The sequence below is a fragment of the Papio anubis genome, chromosome 2, assembly GCF_008728515.1.
Source record: "Papio anubis isolate 15944 chromosome 2, Panubis1.0, whole genome shotgun sequence".
NCBI lineage: Eukaryota > Metazoa > Chordata > Mammalia > Primates > Cercopithecidae > Papio > Papio anubis.
Genome location: NC_044977.1, coordinates 178998543 through 179017463, shown reverse-complemented (window position 1 = coordinate 179017463; position 18921 = coordinate 178998543). Strand labels below are relative to the sequence as shown.

The following is an 18921-nucleotide window of genomic DNA, read 5'->3' as shown; positions in this document are numbered from 1 at the left end:
GACATTTGTGAATGGTATAGGTATATAGCTGAAAGTTATTCTTTTTAATGGCACCATATTTCATAGTATGAGTATATGTTAATTTATTAAGCATTTATTAAGCATTTCAGCCATATAGAAAAGTACCAAGAATAATGTAACAAATATCCATGTGCCACTTGCTAATTTGAAAAAAGTTCAATTGCATTTAACTGCCATCAAATGACCCTGTTTGTCATTTGTCTTTTGAGTTTTTCTTTGGGGATGTTTTTGTCATGCATATTTTTAATTCACAGAGTTGAATTTATTAATCTTTTCCTTTATGGCTTCTGAATTTCCCTTATGGCTTCTGAATTTTGAGTTATTTTTAGAAAGGCTTTGCCTGCTGCACAAATTGTGAAGAAATTGTCCCATGTTTTCTTTTAAAACTTTTATTTTTCCAATTTTTACATTTAAATATTTTTTCTGTTTGGAATTAAGCCATGTATAGTGTGACATATGAATCAAGCTTAATTTTTTTTCCAGATGCCAATACATTTGGCCCACTTCTGAATAGTTTATTGTAGTCCTCCTTTGATTTAAGTTGCCATCGTTAATATGCACCAAATTCTCACGTGTATTTTGATCTCATACTAAACTAGATTTCCCATTCTGTTTCACTTGACTTTCTGCAACATTGCTGTATATTTTAGTTAGCTAATTAATTTAACATACATATTAATTTATAATATGCATATCCTCATTGTTCTTCTTTTTCAGAGTGGTCCGGGCTATTTTTGTTGTTGTTAATTCTTATGTAAACTTTTAAATTGGTGTATGTAATTTTTAAAAGGCTATTAATATGTCTTGAAGAATAACATTGTATTTAATAATTTAACTGAAAATAATTTGCGTTTTTTATACCATTGAGCCTGCTTGTATAAGGCCTTTTCTGGCCTAGTGCTGTAATAGTGTTTTAGAGTAAGTTATTCCCATATATTTTCTATCTATTTCATACTATGTATAGATAATATATATTTTAATTATTATTTATTTCTATTCTCTTTCATAATGTGGGTCTGTTATCCCACATCTTCTGACTGTTATTTGTAAATATAAAAGTAATTGAGTTTGATGTATTAACATCTTCCCTTATTAACTGACATAATTATCTTATTGTTAATAATAGTTTTTCAAGTAATTCTCTTGGGTGTTCCGATTATTCAACAGTATCATTGGAGCTGGAGATATTTTCCCTTCCCCTTTCCAATTTTTTAAATAAACTTCGTATTTTAGAACAGTTTTAGATTTCCAGAAAACTGGTGAGGATGGCACAGAAAGTTCCCATTTACCGCACCTCACATTTCCCCTATTATTAACACCATACATTAGAATGCTACATTTGTTACACTTGCTGAACCAATATTGATACATTATTATTAACTAATGTTCATTCTTTATTCATGCTTCTTTAATGTTTAGCTAATGTCCTCTTTCTGATCCAGAACTAATGACATGTAGTTGTCTCCTTAGGCTCCTCTTGGCCGTGACAGCTTCTCAGACTCGCTTTTTTTTTTTTTTGAGATGTAGTCTCACTCTGTCGCCCAGACTGAAGTGCAATGGCGGGATCTCAGCTCACTGCAACCTCCGCCTCCCGGGTTTAAGTGATTCTCCTACCTCGGGTCCTGAGTAGCTGGGACTAGCCGCATGCATCACCACGCCCAGCTAATTTTTGTATTTTTAGTAGACAGGGTTTCACCATGTTGGCCAAGCTGGTCTCAAACCCCTGACCTCCAGTGATCCGCCCGCCTCGGCCTCCCAAAGTACTGGGATTAGAGGCATGAGCCACTGACAATTTCTATACCTCTAACTTATTCCCCTTATCTTGTGGAGCTGGTACCTCCAGGGCAATGTTATATAGAAGTGGAGATCACAGGCATTCTTTCCTTTTTTTAGCTAGCTGGAATGCCTCTGGAGTGGCCTATGACGCCTTCTCAGCTGAGATAGACATATTTTATCAAGATAATGAAATCTTTTCTGTATTTTCCTATATTTCTCTAGTATTCCTCTCCAGATTACAGTCAATGGTGTCATTTTTCTTAGTATTTGTCTTTGCATTGTTTAATGTGCTTATGTTTGTGTTTCTGCCTAGGAGGAAATGAATGGCAGCAGTTTTCCAGGCTAGCTGCCCTCACAACCCGACGGCTCTCTTCTCTTCTGCTGCCACAGAGACAGACTGTCTGCCTCCTGCGAATTTGAAATTTGGCCAACCTGCCTCCTCTGCTTCTCTGAACCAAACTGGGGCCAGGAGGACTTCTGACCCAAGTGCTGATCACCTCTCTTCCTACAGCGCACCGTGCACCCTCTGCTCAGGAAATGCCTTTGGTGTGTTGCTGACGTCTGTCCCTGCTGCATCTCTCACTGCCCTGCACTTCACCCTTTCCCACACAGGTTTCGCCTGATCTCAGCTGCTTTGGGCAGACCATCCAGGTATTTTGGAGTCTGAAAAGGATCTCTGTCTCCAAGTCTGGTGCAAATGCAGTTTGGGGGTTTTAAAATTCATTCTTCTTAGTGCGGGTCACAGTTTCTCAGAAAAGGTGAAAATGCAGACTTTTGCAGTTACATTCAATATGAAAAGTCTTAACAAAGTAATTTTTGACCTAAAGCCCATCAGTATTTCTGGAACAATTCAGTCAATCTTTGAACTTGGTCACATAAAGTCTTATTAGAAATACAATGGGGATTTTGGAGATAGGACTAGCGAACTTTGTGTAGTTAAACAGAAACTTGAATTGCCAGTGTAGAGTACTTGATTAAGAGATAAGGAAATCCACTCATTCAGTAAAAAATAATTGAGCTTTGTGCTAGCCATTTGACTAGGCAGTTAGGTGGTGGGTATTTTTGGTGGAGTGAGTCTAATTCATGATTAAAATATTGTTTCTCCTGAACCTTAATTTCTTGGAGTAATAAAATCAACCTTATCTACTTTAAGAAGAGGGTAAAATGAGTGTCAATATATAAAAGCACTTGGATTTCTGATTTTCTGAAAGGGGAATTTAGAGCTATTGTAAGCTTTCAAGGGGTAAAGTATTATGACCACAAAAAATAGGTGGAGTTTAGGTCTAGTTCATTTGAGTCAAGAAAGGCTGGAGATGGAGTGGACAGTCTCTGACTGGATGTAGGGTACAGGATACAGCATGACAGATGGTTGTGGCATGACCAAGGGTAGAGATGGGCTGTAATGATAACAGGAATAAGATGTGTAGGAAAAAGATGCCTGAGGGCTTGAGACAGGCAAATTATGGGGCCAAAGGAAAACAGGAGCCAACAGTTAAGTGAGGTTGATGGTTAGAAGACAATGAATGAAACACATCCCTGATGCAAAGATTATGTCTCCTCATTTTCCCCCTCCTAGGTCAGTTTCCATTATGTTAGGTGCTCACTTGTCCCCAGTGTGATCAGAAAGTCCTTGTTTTAGGCTGGGATTCTGGAAGCATGCTCTGAGGCTCTGAGATTAGCATGCAAGAGATTTAGTAGGGAGTCCTCTTAAGGACATAAACCTGTAAGGGCATAAACAAAGCAGACTGGGGCTGGATGTGGTGGTCCACGCCTGTAATTCCAGCACTTTGGGAGGCCAAGGCGGGCGGGCCAGCTGAGGTCAGAAGTTTGAGACCAGCCTGGCCAACATGGTGAAACTCCATCTCTACTAAAAAATACCAAAAAATTAGCCAGGCTTAGGGGCGGTCACCTGTAATCCCAGCTACTCAAGAGGCTGATACAGGAGAATCGCTTGAACCCTGGAGGCAGCGGTTGCAGTGAGCCAAGATCACACCACTGCACTCCAGCCTGGGCAACAAGAGCCAAACTCCATCTCAAAAAAAAAAAAAGGAAGAAAGGAAGAAAGCAGTTTAGAAAGTGGGAAAAGTGGAACTGCAACACAGTTGCAACAGAGGCCTCAGCTAATCTTATTGGAGCTCTGGAGTAGCAATGGCCCTTGAGAGTTATCCCAAATCTAGGCAAGGGGCAAGTGCTTGCATCTCCTCATTATCCAGTCACTGAATATGAGCTGCCCCCAGGGAGGATGAGTCCTGAAGGGAGACCAGCTGAGAGCTATCAGGGCCAACATTCCCGATGACTAGTAAGAGTGAGTGCTTCAGTCCTGAACTGGTGGGTGTGTGGACAGCACCCCTTAACACCCTGACAGTCTCAAGCGCAGAGCAGGATGGCAGCTGACTCAGTCCATGACTCAAGGCTGCTGCCTCTTGGCTCTGTACTTTCCTTTGGTCTCACCTTTCCCTACTTTGCTCCATTGCCCCACTCCCATGCACTTTAACTACAAGAAAACCCTACAACTAGCCCCTGACCACACAGTGCCTCTTAACACCACTCTGCCTTCTCAGATGCTATTTCATCAGCGTGGGGAGACCTTTCTCCCTTCCCTTCATCAAAATCATGCCTCTCCTATAAGGTCTACTTCAAAAGTTAATCATATTATGAGATTTGAAATGTAATCAACTTCTCCTTTCTCTGGAGTCCCAAAGTATCTTTCTTGTGGCTCGATGATCACACTTGTCTTGCTTGCAGTATAGTTAATCCTGCGTTTGTGTTTCCTTTATCAGATTGTTAATTCCATGAGTGGCAGAACTTACTTCTTTATTCCTTTATTAGTTCCATACACTAGCATTCTGCTTGGCACAAAATAGGCAACTATTTCAACAGAAATCGTTCCAAATTGTTATAAGTTTCTTGCAAATAATCTCCCTAAAGGTCTAAAGACCCTTTGGCTTCACCCTGTATTATTCCTTCTCATGAGAAGCAGATGAAATTAATTTACTTATTCAATAGAATTTGAGAGCCTACTATGGGACAGATATTGGCTGGACTAGTTCCTGTCACTCTTATTGTTATTGTTGTTGAGGTAAAAGTCTCATAATATAAAATGAACCATTTTTAAATGCACAATTCAGTAGCATTTAGTATATTCACAACATTGTACAACCTACCCTTCTATCTAGATCCAAAACATTTACATCACCCCAAAAGCAAACCCACTTCTATTGTTCCTGAGCAAATTACACCTAGGCTAGGTATGTTGCAACAAGAAAGACATGAATCTAATGTCTGAAAATTTATAGTTAAACCCATCTTTGTTTAGAAATCATGCTGGCTGGTCGGGTGCGGTGTCTCACACCTATAATCCCAGTACTTTGGGAGGCCGAGGCAGGCGGATCACCTGAGGTCAGTAGTTCCAGACCAGCCTGGCCAACACGGTGAAAGCCTATCTCTACTAAAAATACAAAAATGAGCCAGGCGTGGTGGTGCATGCCTGTAATCCCAGCTACTCGGGAGGCTGAGGCAGGAGAATCACTTGAACCTGAAAGGCAGAGGTTGCAGTGAGCCAAGATCGCACCATGACACTCCAGCCTGGGCGACAGAGCAAGACTCCATCTCAAAAAAAAAAAAAAAAAAAAAGAAATCATGCTGGCTTTCTTTCTATGATTCTTTTGCTTAATGGGAAGAAACTTTATTTTGGGTGTTCTAAGAGGGTTATGTTTGGATGTCACCAGAGGTTCTACATTCCTGTCCTGAGGGAATATTCTCTCCAACTTTGGAATAAGAGGAGCTCTCACTGACTTTGAGAAAATGAAAGACCCATTCTCAGGCAGAGATATGGAAGCCACTTGGATTGCACCTCACAGACTTGGTACAGCCTGTGATGGAAATGAAGGGGCAGTAAAGCCCCTTTGACCAGCTTTTGTATTTTGGTGCCCTAAAGTTTATGTCTTGCTATGATTAAATGAATAAAATTAACAGCTCTACCAGGAAAAGAGAGGCAGCCTCTGATTGGGCATATCCAAAACTTTCCTTTATCTATGACCTAGGAACATAGGTGCTTTGCATTCATCATCTTTTTTTTTTTTTTAATCCCTCTGAAGTATGTTTTACAGAAGAGAAAACTGAGGCTAACAGAGAAAAGTAACATGCTCAGACTAACAAAGGAATGCAGAGCTAGGATTTGGCGGATCATAGCCCACCTCACAGAGGTTGTCTAAGGAAACACTGCCTAGGAACTGGCCCATCCCTAACATCTTTTTTTTTTTTTTTTTTTTTGAGACAGAGTCTCACTCACTCTGCACCCAGGCTGAAGTGCAGTGGCATGATCTCTGCTCACTGCAACCTCTGCCTCCCAGGTTCAAGTGATTGTCATGCCTCAGCCTCCAAAGTATCTGGGATTGCAAGCACATTGGCTACTTTTTGTGCTTTTAGTAGAGATGGGGTTTCACTATGTTGGCCAGGCAGGTCTCAAACTCCTGACCTCAAGTTATCGGCCCACCTCTGCCTCCCAAAGTGCTGGGATTGCAGGCATGAGCCACCATGCCCACCCCCTAACTTATTCGCTCTCGTCTCCAAGTCCCCTACAGCGAGACAGCAACACACAGCCCGAAGTGGAGATGGCAACAGTGAACACTTTGATTCCTCCCCTTGGGTGAGTTCACATCTACAGCATGTGGTGAAGCAATGGCTCATCAGCAGCTCTGATTCTCATCCACGTCAGGAGATTTAACACAAACACGATCAGGAAAAAAATGCTCCCTGGGGCTTTAAACGAGTTTATTTTATTTTATTTTCTATGAAGACAGCATCAACTTTCCCTCTTTAAAATCACTTTACTGAAAATAAATTTTCTGGAAATGCATTCTTTATAAATGTAAAGCGTGCAAGAATGTATAAACATAACAGAAGCATTTGTAACTGGTTAACGCAATTAATAGCTTGCAAGATAAGTTTTTGTTTTGGGAGGAATTGGAGGTCTCCCAGATTTTGTTGGAGTATTTGCTTAATTAAGGCTGTAAGGACAGAGATGGCAATTTATCTTAATAGTATGAAAGGATTAATTAAATGATTTAAATGACTTGTAAGAAATTACTAACCGGCTGGGCGCGGTGGCTCAAGCCTGTAATCCCAGCACTTTGGGAGGCCAAGGCGGGTGGATCACGAGGTCAGGAGATCGAGACCATCCTGGCTAACATGGTGAAACCCTGTCTCTACTAAAAATACAAAAAACTAGCCGGGCGAGGTGGTGGGCGCCTGTAGTCCCAGCTACTCGGGAGGCTGAGGCAGGAAAATGGCGTAAACCCAGGAGGCAGAGCTTGCAGTGAGCCGAGATGGCACCACTGCACTCCAGCCTGGGCGACAGAGCAAGACTCTAGCATCAGAGCAAGATCCTAGCTCTGCATTCCTTTGTTAGTCTGAGCATGTTACTTTTCTCTGTTAGCCTCAGTTTTCTCTTCTGTAAAACATACTTCAGAGGGATTAAAAAAAAAAAAAAAAAAGATGATGAATGCAAATAAAAAATAAAAAAATAAAAATAAATAAAAAAAATAAATGACTAACCAGTCCGGGCACGGTGGCTCACGCCTGTAATCCCTGCACTTTGGGAGGCCGAGGCGGGCGGATCACCACGTCAGGAGACCAAGACCATCCCAGCTAACACGGTGAAACCCCGTCTCTACTAAAAAATACAAAAAATTAGCCGGGCGTGGTGGCAGGCGCCTGTAGTCCCAGCTACTCGGGAGGCTCAGGCAGGAGAATGGAGTGAACCCGGGAGGCAGAGCTTGCAGTGAGCCGAGATCGTGCCACTGCACTCCAGCCTGGGCGACAGAGCAAGACTCCATCTCAAGAAAAAAAAAGAAGAAATGACTAACCAAACTTTTGAGTCACCCAAAAGTTAAAAACTAGGGCCAATGGCTGGGCCCAGTGGCTCACACCTGTAATCCCAGCACTTTGGGAGGCCGAGGTAGGTGGATCGCCTGAGGTCAGGAGTTCAAGATCAGCCTGGCCAACATGGTGAAACTCTGTCTGTACTAAAAATACAAAAAAATTAGCTGGGCGTGGTGGCGGGCGCCTGTAATCCCAGCTACTTGGGAGGCTGAAGCAGGAGAATTGGTTGAACCCAGGAGGCGGAGGTTGCGGTGAGCTGAGATCATGCCATTGCACTCCAGCCTGGGCAATAAGAGCAAAACTCTGTCTCAAAAACAAAAACAAGGTCGGGCGCGGTGGCTCAAGCCTGTAATCCCAGCACTTTGGGAGGCCGAGACAGGCGGATCACGAGGTCAGGAGATCGAGACCATCCTGGCTAACACGGTGACACCCCGTTTCTACTAAAAAAAATACCAAAAAAACTAGCCGGGCGTGGTGGCGGGCGCCTGTAGTTCCAGCTACTTGGGAGGCTGAGGCAGGAGAATGGCGTAAACCAGGGAGACGGAGCTTGCAGTGAGCTGAGATCTGGCCACTGCACTCCAGCCTGGGCGACAGAGTGAGACTCTGTCTCAAAAAAAAAAAAACAAAAAAACTAGGGCCAATATTTTAAGAGAGGATGATACTTTTCAAATTTCATAATTTTTTAACAACCATATTTGTACAATGTCAACAATAACTTTTAGTTGATTATTTTTATTTCAATTGATAGCAGGCACTTCAAAATGATTAAGGAGGTATTGTCACGCTTTATTAATCCTTAATTTTAATTACGAAGGCATTGTTTATAAACAAGTAAAAGAACTTGGCTGGGCGAGGTGGCTCATGCCTATAATCCCAGCACTTTGGGAGGCTAAGGCAGGCAGAGCACCTGAGGTCAGGAGTTCAAGACCAGCCTGGCCAATATGGTGAAACCCTGTCTCTACTGAAAATACAAAAAATTAGCCTGGCGTGGTGGCGCTTGCCTGTAATCCCAGTTGCTTGAGAAGCTTAGGCAAGAGAATCACTTGAACCCGGGAGGCAGAGGTTGCAGTGAACCTAGTACCACTGCATTCCAGCTTGGGTGACAGAGTGAGACTCCATCTCAAAAATAAAATAAAATAAGATAAAATATAAACAAGTAAATGACCTCAAATAAATGTATTCCTGGCCTATGTATTATTTAATTTTTTTTTTTTTTTTTTTTTTTTTAGACAGTGTTTCACTCTTGTTGCCCAGGCTGGAGTGCAATGGCATGATCTTGGCTCACCGCAACCTCCACCTCCCGGGTTGAAGCGATTCTCCTGCCTCAGCCTCCCAAGTAGCTGGGATTACAGGCATGTGCCACCATGCCTGGCTAATTTTGTATCTTTTAGTAGAGACAGGGTTTTCTCCACGTTGGCCAGGCTGGTCTCAAACTCCTGACCTCAAGTGATCCACCCGCCTCGGCCTTCCAAAGTGCTGGGATTACAGGCCACCGTGCCCAGCCTATTTAAAACTTTTTAATATTCCTCTGTTATAATTAGAACAAAACATGGCCACAAACAAGTGAGAAACTGTGTTTGAATTTTCACAAATATGTTTGGATTTTAAATGCCTTGTAGTTCGTGTTGGGAAATCAGACCATTCTAATGTCTTCATATCCTCACCCTTATATCAGTATAAAAAGTTTGGCTTCAATTAACAGATAATCCTTTACAATAAAGAATTGAGATCTGGTTTCATCACTTCGCTAATTGTTTCTTCATACATCTGGCTCAATGGAATATACTATGCCTGAGATATATTATTAGAAAAACAGTTTTCTATATTGTTCCACAAAAGCAAGAAATTAATTAGAGGGCCCATTTGCCACAGCAAAAGGTAGGGATTTACTCTATCAGCCAATGCTCTGCAATTCCCTCTGGAGAAACCCATCAGTTCAGGTTAGAAGGGAAAGTCTTTGCCTTGCAATATTACCTACAACTTCATTCAAACACTGCTCAGAGTTCTCATCAGACTGACTCATGCCTGCAGGCAAGCCTGGTGTGAGGAAGGATGCCTCAGCCCAGGTGAACCCTTGCCAGGCTGGACTTGTCTAGTGGGAGGGAAAAAGTTGCCTGCAGGGTGAGAAGCCATCTTTCCACTTTGGGTGTAGGCCTTCCTCCTGACACTGGCTCAGGAATCTCTTACTAAAATACAATTTTAAGTAAGCTTTGAATGTGGAAGTTTCATTGACTGTGCAGTTCAGCTTTTCATTTTTCTACAGAGCATCATGGAGATCATGATCCATGGTGGACTGCGTGTAAGATGAGCTGGGGGTGTCAGCAGAATATATTTGGAGGAATCCACAGTATTGGCAGAGCACAAAAAGGCCCCTGCAGGTTTTGAAGAGCTGTAGGATGTACTTGCGAAATTTCTCCCCCAGAAAAAAGTAGATGATGGGATTAAGGCAGCAGTGAACAAAAGCCAGAGTTTCTGTGGCCTGGATGGCATAGTCCAAGTATCTTTCAAAAGTGCAGTCCTGAAGGACTTCTAGATCCACCAGGGTCTCTAGGAAGAGCACTATGTTGTAAGGTGTCCAGAACCCAAGGAAGAGAACCACCACGGCAAAGATCATCTTCACAGCCTTGTTCTTCTTCTCATTTTTACAGTGCTGCAAGGTTCTGATGATCATGGAGTAGCAAAACAGCATGATCCCGAAGGGGATCACCAATCCGAGAATGTTGATTTCCAGGGAGCTGATAACCTTCCAGGTCGTGGAGTTGAGCGAGTACTTGGTTTTGCAGTAAGTATGGTTGCGCTCAGTGTAACAAGTGCTGAACAGAAAGCCAGGAAGGGAGGCGAACACAGCCACTGACCATGTAGCTAAACTGGTGATGACCCCATAAGTCAAGGTCCTTGCCCTCAAGGAAAACACCGCATGCACAATGGCCAGGTATCTATCAATGCTCATAAGCATGACGAAGAATATGCCGCTGTAAAAGCCCACCAAGTAAATCCAGGAAATCATCTTGCACAGACCTAGCCCAAAAACCCACTGGTCTGCTGCATAGTAGCCCCAAAACGGGAGGGAAAACACGAAGAGCAGATCTGAGATGGCAAGGTTGAGCAGGTACACGTCAGTCATGGACCTGAGCCGCTTGTATTTGAACAGGACCAGAACCACCACAGAATTTCCAAGCAGACCAAATACAAAAACCAAGGAGTACAGCGGGGGCAGGAAGAGCTCCCCAAATGCCTTGATGCCTTCTTTGGTGCAAGGCTTGGGGATACTTTCATACAGATAGTAATTGCTGTATATGCTTTCATCAAGGGTGGTGTCTGCTATATCCGTGGGGTTCATTTTTTAACTCTACAGGCTCCTCAAGGCAGGTCTGGGCCCAACCAGAAGAAGCTAATGAGGGGAAGAGCAAAGGAGATTTTTGTGAGAACAGAAATAAACCAAAGTGTTGCTAAATGCAGAGCATAGCTGCGTACTGTTTTGCTCTAGGTCTGTATATGCCTTTCCCAAGATGAAGGGCTCGATTACTCACAGGGCCCTGCAGCCAGATGAAATAATTTTGGGCTTTGGAGGCAGACAGGTTTGTTTCAGATTCCAGTTTGGGCACTCACTAATGTTCTTACCTCTCTGCTAGGAGCTTCAGTTCTCTCATTTGTAAGTGAGGATCGTAAAACCTCCTTTTCAAGCAGGTGTTCTTCAAGGATGTATTTCAAAAAGATATTTCATAGTCTGGGGTTACTGAAATCACTTTCAGGGATGACAAAATCAGTTGAACAATTCTCAATTGGGTGTATTTTATATGCATGATCATGATCATGATCATCGTCAAACTGCATATAAAAATCATTTCTATGCACAGAATCCTATTAGAGTGGGAATTCGCCTGATGGATCTAGAAAACACATATTGCAGGCAGAAGTAAAACCTCTATCTCCCCAACCACCTTCACTCCTATCTCAATTGGTAGATAAAGAGGTTGAAATCTTCTTAAAATTTATCATATGCTGACATGTCTATCAGAGGGACTCAGGGCTGAAGGACTTTCCAACTCACGGCCACTCCCTTGCTTCCTTTTTGAGGCTTTTGTGGGACCCTCAATTCCTTGTTAAAATCCTTTTCACATTCATCAGTAAATTCACATTCGATCTCTCCCCACACCTTCCCCACCACACACCCAATGCCCAAACTGTGTTTCTCAAGAAAGAGCTTCTGAAACCAGGTGTGCGGTGGCCCATGCCTATAATCCCAGCACTTTGGGAGGCCGAGGAGGGAGGATCACTTGAGCCAAGGAGCTCCACACCAGCGTGAGCAACATAGGGAGACCCTGTCTCTACAAAAAAATTGTTTTAAAAGTTAGCTGGGTGTGATGGTATGTGTTGATAGTACCAGCTACTCAGGAGGCTGAGGCGGGAGGATCCCTTGAGCCCAGGAGTTCAAGGCTGCAGTGGGCTATGATGGCACCACTGCACTTCAACCTGGGCAGCAGAGTGAAACCCTGTCTCAAAAAAAAAAAAAAAAAAAAAAGAAAGAAAAGAGAAGAGAAGAAAAAGAAAAAAAGAAAAAGATTTTGGTTTACTCATGCAAATAGACAGTGAACACCTGTTGCATCACAGAGTCTCCAAAAAAGTTTGTTGAATGACTAACAATTCTACTCTTTCTCCACCATTTACCAGTAAAAATGAAAGGCATAAACAAGGCTGAGGAGTTAGGAAATTATCAGGAGAACAAAAAACCAGGAGACAGAGCTGGTAAGGGTCTGGAATTATTCTGTAGGTCTTGTGTGTGTGGTATTTCTTGCCTGGGAGTCTTGCTAGAAGCAAGAAGCAGACAAGTGTATATTTTTAATGAAAATGATCTATTTATTTTGGGCATGTGGACTCAGGCCAGATGTGTGCAGGAGGAGAGTCCCACATAAATGAATGCCCATCAGATGAGGGCTCGGAGGGTGTGGGGACAGGTAGAAGGTGTGTGGGCTGCAAGGTAGGTGCCAAGTGTAAGCCCTAGACTCGCGAGAGGCCTGAGTGTCTGAGCCAGGTCCAGAAAGCAGTGTGCGACCCAAGACCCTGAGAATGTCCCCATCCCCACTTACCTTGCTTTTCTGAAAGCAGCTCTGAGGAAGGTCTGTGAGGGTCTGTGAGGCAATGCCAGGCTTGCTCAGGAAGCACGATGCTAAGAAGGACCGGTGCCTTTCAAGGGTGCGTGGCTTCCTGTGAGCACGAGTTCTCTCCCTCACCCAATTGTACTGAGTTCAAGTGGGGTTTTTTGATAGAAGTAGGAAGCAGAAAATGATTCTTAGTCATTTCCCAAGACTGAAGGCCAAGAAGATGTGCTAAGAAAAGATCAAGGAAAAAAATGAAGTCAGTTTCTTTTTAAAAAAGAAAATTTTTAGTTTTTAAAAATGTATTTGTTGGCTTTTAAAAAAGAGATGTTTTTAAAGAAATAGGGTCACACAGACCGGTGTTCAGTGGTGCAATCACAGCTCACTGTAACCTCGAACTCCTAGGCTCAAGTGATCCTCCTGCCTCAGTCTCCCAAGTAGCTGAGACTAGAGGTGCAAGCCACCATGGCTGACTAATTTTATTTTTTGTGGAGATAGGGGTCTTGCTACATTGCCCAGGCTGATCTTGAACTCCTGGCCTCAAGTAATCCTCCCACCTCAGCTTCCTAAAGCACTGGGATTACAGGCATCAGCCACTGCTTTTTGGCTTTTTAGTTTAAAAAAAAAAATTCCATTTAACTGGCCATATGCTGTAGCAACAATCTGTACATTTTGGATCAGCAACCTGTTTGTTAGTTTCTCATCATGGATATGCAGGGACCAGCAATCAAGATGTGCCATGTTCTCCTGACAACTGGGATCTGAGAGGCCAGAGTGAGAAGGAAGGCCAGAGATAGTCAAGAAAAAGGATATTCAAGAGGAGAGAAGAGAAAAACTTGTCCAAATGTATGTGTCTGTGAGTGACTTGGAGGGCATTAGCCAACCACATTGTTTGATTCAGTAGTTGACACGGCCTCAAACCGGTGTGAAGTGACCTGGCAAAATAGCTTCAAGTCCTTTTGCAACAGGAAGACCCTCACCCAAGCGCCTTCTGCTTGGAGATTGCGGAGCTTCGCTGGCCGTGGTCTTGGCTGAGGTCTTGATCTTCACTTTGGACGTGGGTAGCAGTCATAACCAAGGAGGGACATGAACCCTAAGTCTCTCATAGCCTCAGCTTTTGGCAACTTCCAGATGCTTTCCCTGTGTTTCAACAGTTGCTTAGCTCTTTGGTTCAACTTAAAAGAGCCATAAATATCATTCTTTCTGAGGAATTGGCATAAATAGGAACTAAAACACTGAGCTAGAATGGAGTTAGAGAACCCTTTTTTTTTCATTATCACTTCCCCCAAGGAGTGTTTTGAGACTTTTTTTTCCTAACACTCCCTCATAAAATTTTAATGCTACAGATATACTGTATATCTGTTTATACAGTGTATGTGTATCTGTGCTTTATACATAAAATGAATAAGAAATTTTTCTCCCTCCAAGAGCTAAGTTTTACCTTGGGGGCAATATCGCCTCTACTGAGAATGCACGAGTTAGAGAGTAGAGGCACTCAACTCAGGCTCTGTGTCCCTATGAGGCATATAGCAGCATCTGCAATATCTGGAGACATTTTAGCTTGGGATGGGAGGGAGTTACTACTGGCTGGTTTCTTTTTTTTTCTTTTTTTTTTTCTTTTTTTTTTGAGATGGAGCCTTGCTCTGTCACCAGGCTGGAGTACAGTGGCGTGATCTCAGCTCACTGCAACCTGCACCTCCCAGGTTCAAGCAATTCCCCTGCCTCACCCTCCCGAGTAGCCAGGACTACAGGTGCACGCCACCACGTCCGGCTAATTTTTTGTATTTCAGTAGAGACGGGGTTTCACCATGTTGGCCAGGATGGTCTTGAACTCCTGACCTCAGGTGATCTGCCTGCCTCAGCCTCCCAAAGTGCTGGGATTACAGGCATGAGCCACCACGCCTGGCCTGCTACTGGCTTCTAATGAGTAGAGTCCAGGAACGCTGCTAAAGTCCTACAATGCACAGGACAGCCCTCCACAGCAAAGAGTTATCTGACCAAGAAGATCAGTGGTGCTGAGGTTGAGGAACCCTGAACTAGAGCAGTGTTCCCCAGAGTATGAACTGTGGAACCAGATTCATAGATAGCCTGCAAAAGAGAAATGGGGACAGGTGCTCAGGTAGGTCTGGGGAACGCTGGGCTTGGGTTCAAGTTAAACACAGTTCCATCCTGCAGTGCTTCCGGGGGCCCTTCCAATGCTGATATCATGTTGAGCCTCTGGAAGAAGGAGTTGCAATAAAAGTGCCCCACGTGTATTTGACTAGCTAATCTATGCCCATTATATAGAGTAATTTATAAAATGAACGTATTTCCAGAAACATGGGGCCTGAAGAAGATTCTGCCATTAAATTATAGACTTTGAGATACAAGTTAGAGAGCTGGCCGGGGGCAAAGTGTGAAGGACAGGAAAGCACGTGCCTCGGCAGGGGCCTGGGCAAGTTCATCTGAGCACACCACCTACATCTCCATGAGCTCTGCCTGGGTGGGGGCAATGTTAAGGTTCTAGAACATATGCTATCTAGAGGTCCAAATCATCATAAATGAGCATTGATTCATGTGGGTCTATAGATGATCCCTGGAGAGCCAGTTAGTCCTTCCTTGACTGAACCTGGCCATGTGACACACATCCTGGTCCCATGAGTGAGGCAGAGTGTGAGCTCCAGTGGCCTCATTGGTTGAGAGGACTTGCTTTGAGTCTGAGTTTGGATCTCAGTACCACCACTCACTAGCTGTGTAAACCTAAATTTTCTTATCTGTAAAAAGGGATGATAATACTTGAGGATTGTGAGGGAATTAAATGAGCTGATGTTTGTAAAGCACTTAGCATAGTGCCTGGTACATATAGGTGTTCAACAACGCACTAGCAGTGATTAGAAATTAGTAGGATAGGCCAGGTGTGGTGGCTCACGCCTGTAATCCCAGCACTTTGGGAGACCAAGGTGGGCAGATCACGAGGTTAGGAAATCGAGATCATCCTGGCCAACACAGGTGAAACCCCGTCTCTACTAAAAATATGAAAAATTAGCCGGGCATAGTGGTGGGTGCCTGTAGTCCCAGCTACGCGGGAGGCTGAGGCAGGAGAATGGCGTGAACCCATGGGGAGGTGGAGCTTGCAGTGAGCCGAGATCTCGCCACTGCACTCCAGCCTGGGAGACAGAGCTAGACTCCGTCTCAAAAAAAAAAAAAAAAGAAAAAACAAGAAATTAGTAGGATAAATACGATACACAGGAATAGCTTCCTCTCTTGAAATAGCTGAGCCCAGAGCGTGCCCTTGGCCATTGCTGGGATCCCAGGAAATATTTGGATTTAGACTTTTTGGGCCACATTCAATTTCCAAGTCAGGGTTCAGGTAAAAAGCAGGTTTCAGGTTTCCAAGTTGCAGAGGTTACGCCCCGGAGATAGTCAGTCTTCAGGTTGGCAAAGTAACAACATTACTGTCCTGGAGAAATACTAAGTAGGTGTCCCTTCAGTAAGGGTTTCAAAATTAAACATCCAAAAAAAAAAAGGACCTCAGCCCCCAGAAAAGAATCTTCCCCCCACCCCCGAGACGGAGTTTCACTCTTATTGCCCAGGCTGGAGTGCAGCGGAGCGATCTCGGCTCACTGCCATGTCTGCCTCCCCAGTTCAAGGGATTCTCCTGCCTCAGCCTCCCGAGTAGCTGGGATTATAGGCGCCCGCCACCACATTCGGCTAATTTTTTTGTATTTTTAGTAGAGATGGGGTTTCACCATTTTGGTCAGCCTGGTCTCAAAATCCTGACCTCAGGTGATCCAACTGCATTGGCCTCCCAAAGTGCTGAGGTTACAGCCTTGAGCCACGGCGCCCAGCCAGAATCATTTTTTAATTAATGCCCATTTCATTTCATAGATGGAGAAGTAGGAACACAGAGAGGGGAGGTGGTATGCTCAAGGCAACCCAGCCAGTCAGCGACACTCTCAGGGCTACACTCACACTCCTGACATTTTCATGGACACATGTTCCATTAGGCTTAGTTTCTGAAACCTAAGCAGAGAGGAGCAGGCCAACAAAAAAGACTGCAAAGCGTACCCCAAACCATGGTGGTACACAGTACAGCGCATGCTTCCAACACGAAGGAAAGCTGGAACATGAGACTACAGCGCCCCCTGGTGCACCAAGCCTTATTTCAGGGTCAAAGACATCAAGGTACATTGCCCGGGCTCTGGGCACGATACCAACCCACAGGGACCAGCATATCTGAAATTGTGCCTTCAAAAGGAGCGCCACAGGACTCAGCTGCAGAGCTATGGTGATTAAGCCTTCAAACCTGTTATTTACAGCTCAAAATGAGAGAAGGCTGCCAGGCAGGGCCACACCAGGAGTAACAGGGACAAGGTAACAATGAGCCAGAGCTGTACGGGCAGTTCATGTATGGCAAGCATGTGAGGTTACTTGGGTTTCAAGGGCTTTCTGTCCATTGGCTATTTTGAATAATTTTGTGTGTTCAGAGCAATGGGGCTGTCCCTAGTGCCTGGTACCTGGCCTCAGGGCAATTAGAGCTAATGCACAGTGGCCCCTGAGTATGAGGGCCTGATAAGGGAAGTGATTGGGGTGTGAACTTAGCTGTTCAAAAAGGGGAACTGACTGGCCTCTAGCCAGCACCTTAAAACTGGGTCAAGACAGCATTTAAAAACCAACAACAACTGTATTACAAAGGAGGTCTGAATAAGCAGACAAACCTGTGGTAAGGAAATAGAAGGCTGCAAATGACTAAATTACTAGTCAATTTTTTTAAAGATAACTAAAAATTCCTACACATTTGGAAATTAGGCAAGACATTTTCATGTTCATGTGACCCGAATGTCAAAGAAGATACAATGGAAAACAGAAAACACTTATAAGTGAATAAAAATAAATATCACTCATCAATGTTGTGGTGGGTAGCTAAATTGGGCCATAGAAATAGATGCCTGTAATCCCAGCACTTTGGGAGGCTGAGGCGGCTGGATCATTTGAGATCAGGAGTATGAGACCAGCCTGGCCAACATGGTGAAATCCCATCTCTACTAAAAATACAAAAAATTAGCTGGGCGTGGTGGCATGCCTGTAGTCCTAGCTACTCAGGAGGCTGAGGTATAAGAATCGCTTGGACTCAGGAGGCGGAGGTTGCAGTGAGCCAAGATCGTGCCACTGCACTCCAGCCTGTGTGACAGAGTGAGACCCTGTCTCAAAAAAGAAAAAAAAAAAGAAAGAAAAAGAAAATAATAGCAACATGTTGAGCCAAATAGTGGGGCCATGAACTTCAAAACCCAGGCTTTCAACAAAGAAAAGTGAACCTGTTCAGAAACAGTAGAAGAAACCCAGGGCCAGCCCCTTAGGGTTACTCCTTCCTCAGAGTCCTCGGGTGTCAAATACTGTCAAATACTGTCTCTCCCATCCCTTGGGAGTAGATATCCTTTTCCTCCCCTCATCCCTCTCCCTCAGTCTCCTTTAGCCCCTGTCATTTCTTGGACACTCCCACATCAACACTCAGCCACTGACCCTGCTTAAATATTAGCACCACAGGGTTAAGGGCTGGGAAGTACTAAGCCTTCCTAAGTGCCAGATGTCAGTGTGGAGAGGGAAATGAAATATGAATGGCTGAACATCGTCACTGTGGTTCTCTCACTGCATTTGGACATTTGGACATTCCAAAGAACATTCCAAGATAAGTGATACTTAATGCGAAATTTAGTTTTTAAAAAGGTTTTTTAGAGAGACAGTATCTCTGTCACCCAGGCTGGAGTACAGTGCACTGTACTCACTGCAAACTCAAACTTCCTGGGTTCAAGTAATCTTCCTGCCTCGGCCTTCCAAAGTTCTGGAATTACAGTAATGAGCCATGTGCCTGGTTGAAACTTAATTTATTTTGATTCAAAATATTTTCAAAGGCCAGGCGCAGTGGCTCATGCTTGTAATCCCAGTACTTTGGGAGGCCAAGGTGGGTGAATCACCTGAGGTCAGGAGCTGGAGACTAGCCTGGCCAACATGGTAAAACCTCATCTCTACTAAAAATAAAAAAATTAGCCAGTCATGGTGGCACATGACTGTAATCCCAGCTACTTGGGAGGCTAAGGCAGGAGAATCACTTGAACCCAGGAGGCAGAGGTTGCAGTGAACCGAGATCGTGCCATTGCACTCCAGCCTA

At 43.9% G+C, this 18921-nt stretch overlaps 1 protein-coding gene and 1 long non-coding RNA gene across 2 annotated transcripts in view; one reads left to right on the top strand and one right to left on the bottom strand.

The window, feature by feature from the left end:
- Positions 1-11117, top strand: part of LOC103882440 — a 39452-nt gene extending 28335 nt beyond the window's left edge. The window contains exons 3-5 of the long non-coding RNA XR_644263.4: positions 2111-2448; positions 10329-10462; positions 11036-11117. This is a non-coding gene — a long non-coding RNA (uncharacterized LOC103882440). The remainder of the gene's footprint in view (positions 1-2110; positions 2449-10328; positions 10463-11035) is intronic.
- Positions 9104-12993, bottom strand: CCR4 (C-C motif chemokine receptor 4). The gene is made up of 2 exons (XM_003895228.5): positions 12768-12993; positions 9104-11071 (listed from the first exon to the last, which is right to left on the bottom strand). Exon 2 carries the CDS (start codon positions 11018-11020, stop codon positions 9938-9940), a length of 1083 nt encoding a protein of 360 aa, XP_003895277.1. The 5' UTR covers positions 11021-11071; positions 12768-12993; the 3' UTR covers positions 9104-9937.
- Between the last annotated feature and the right edge of the window lie 5928 nt (positions 12994-18921).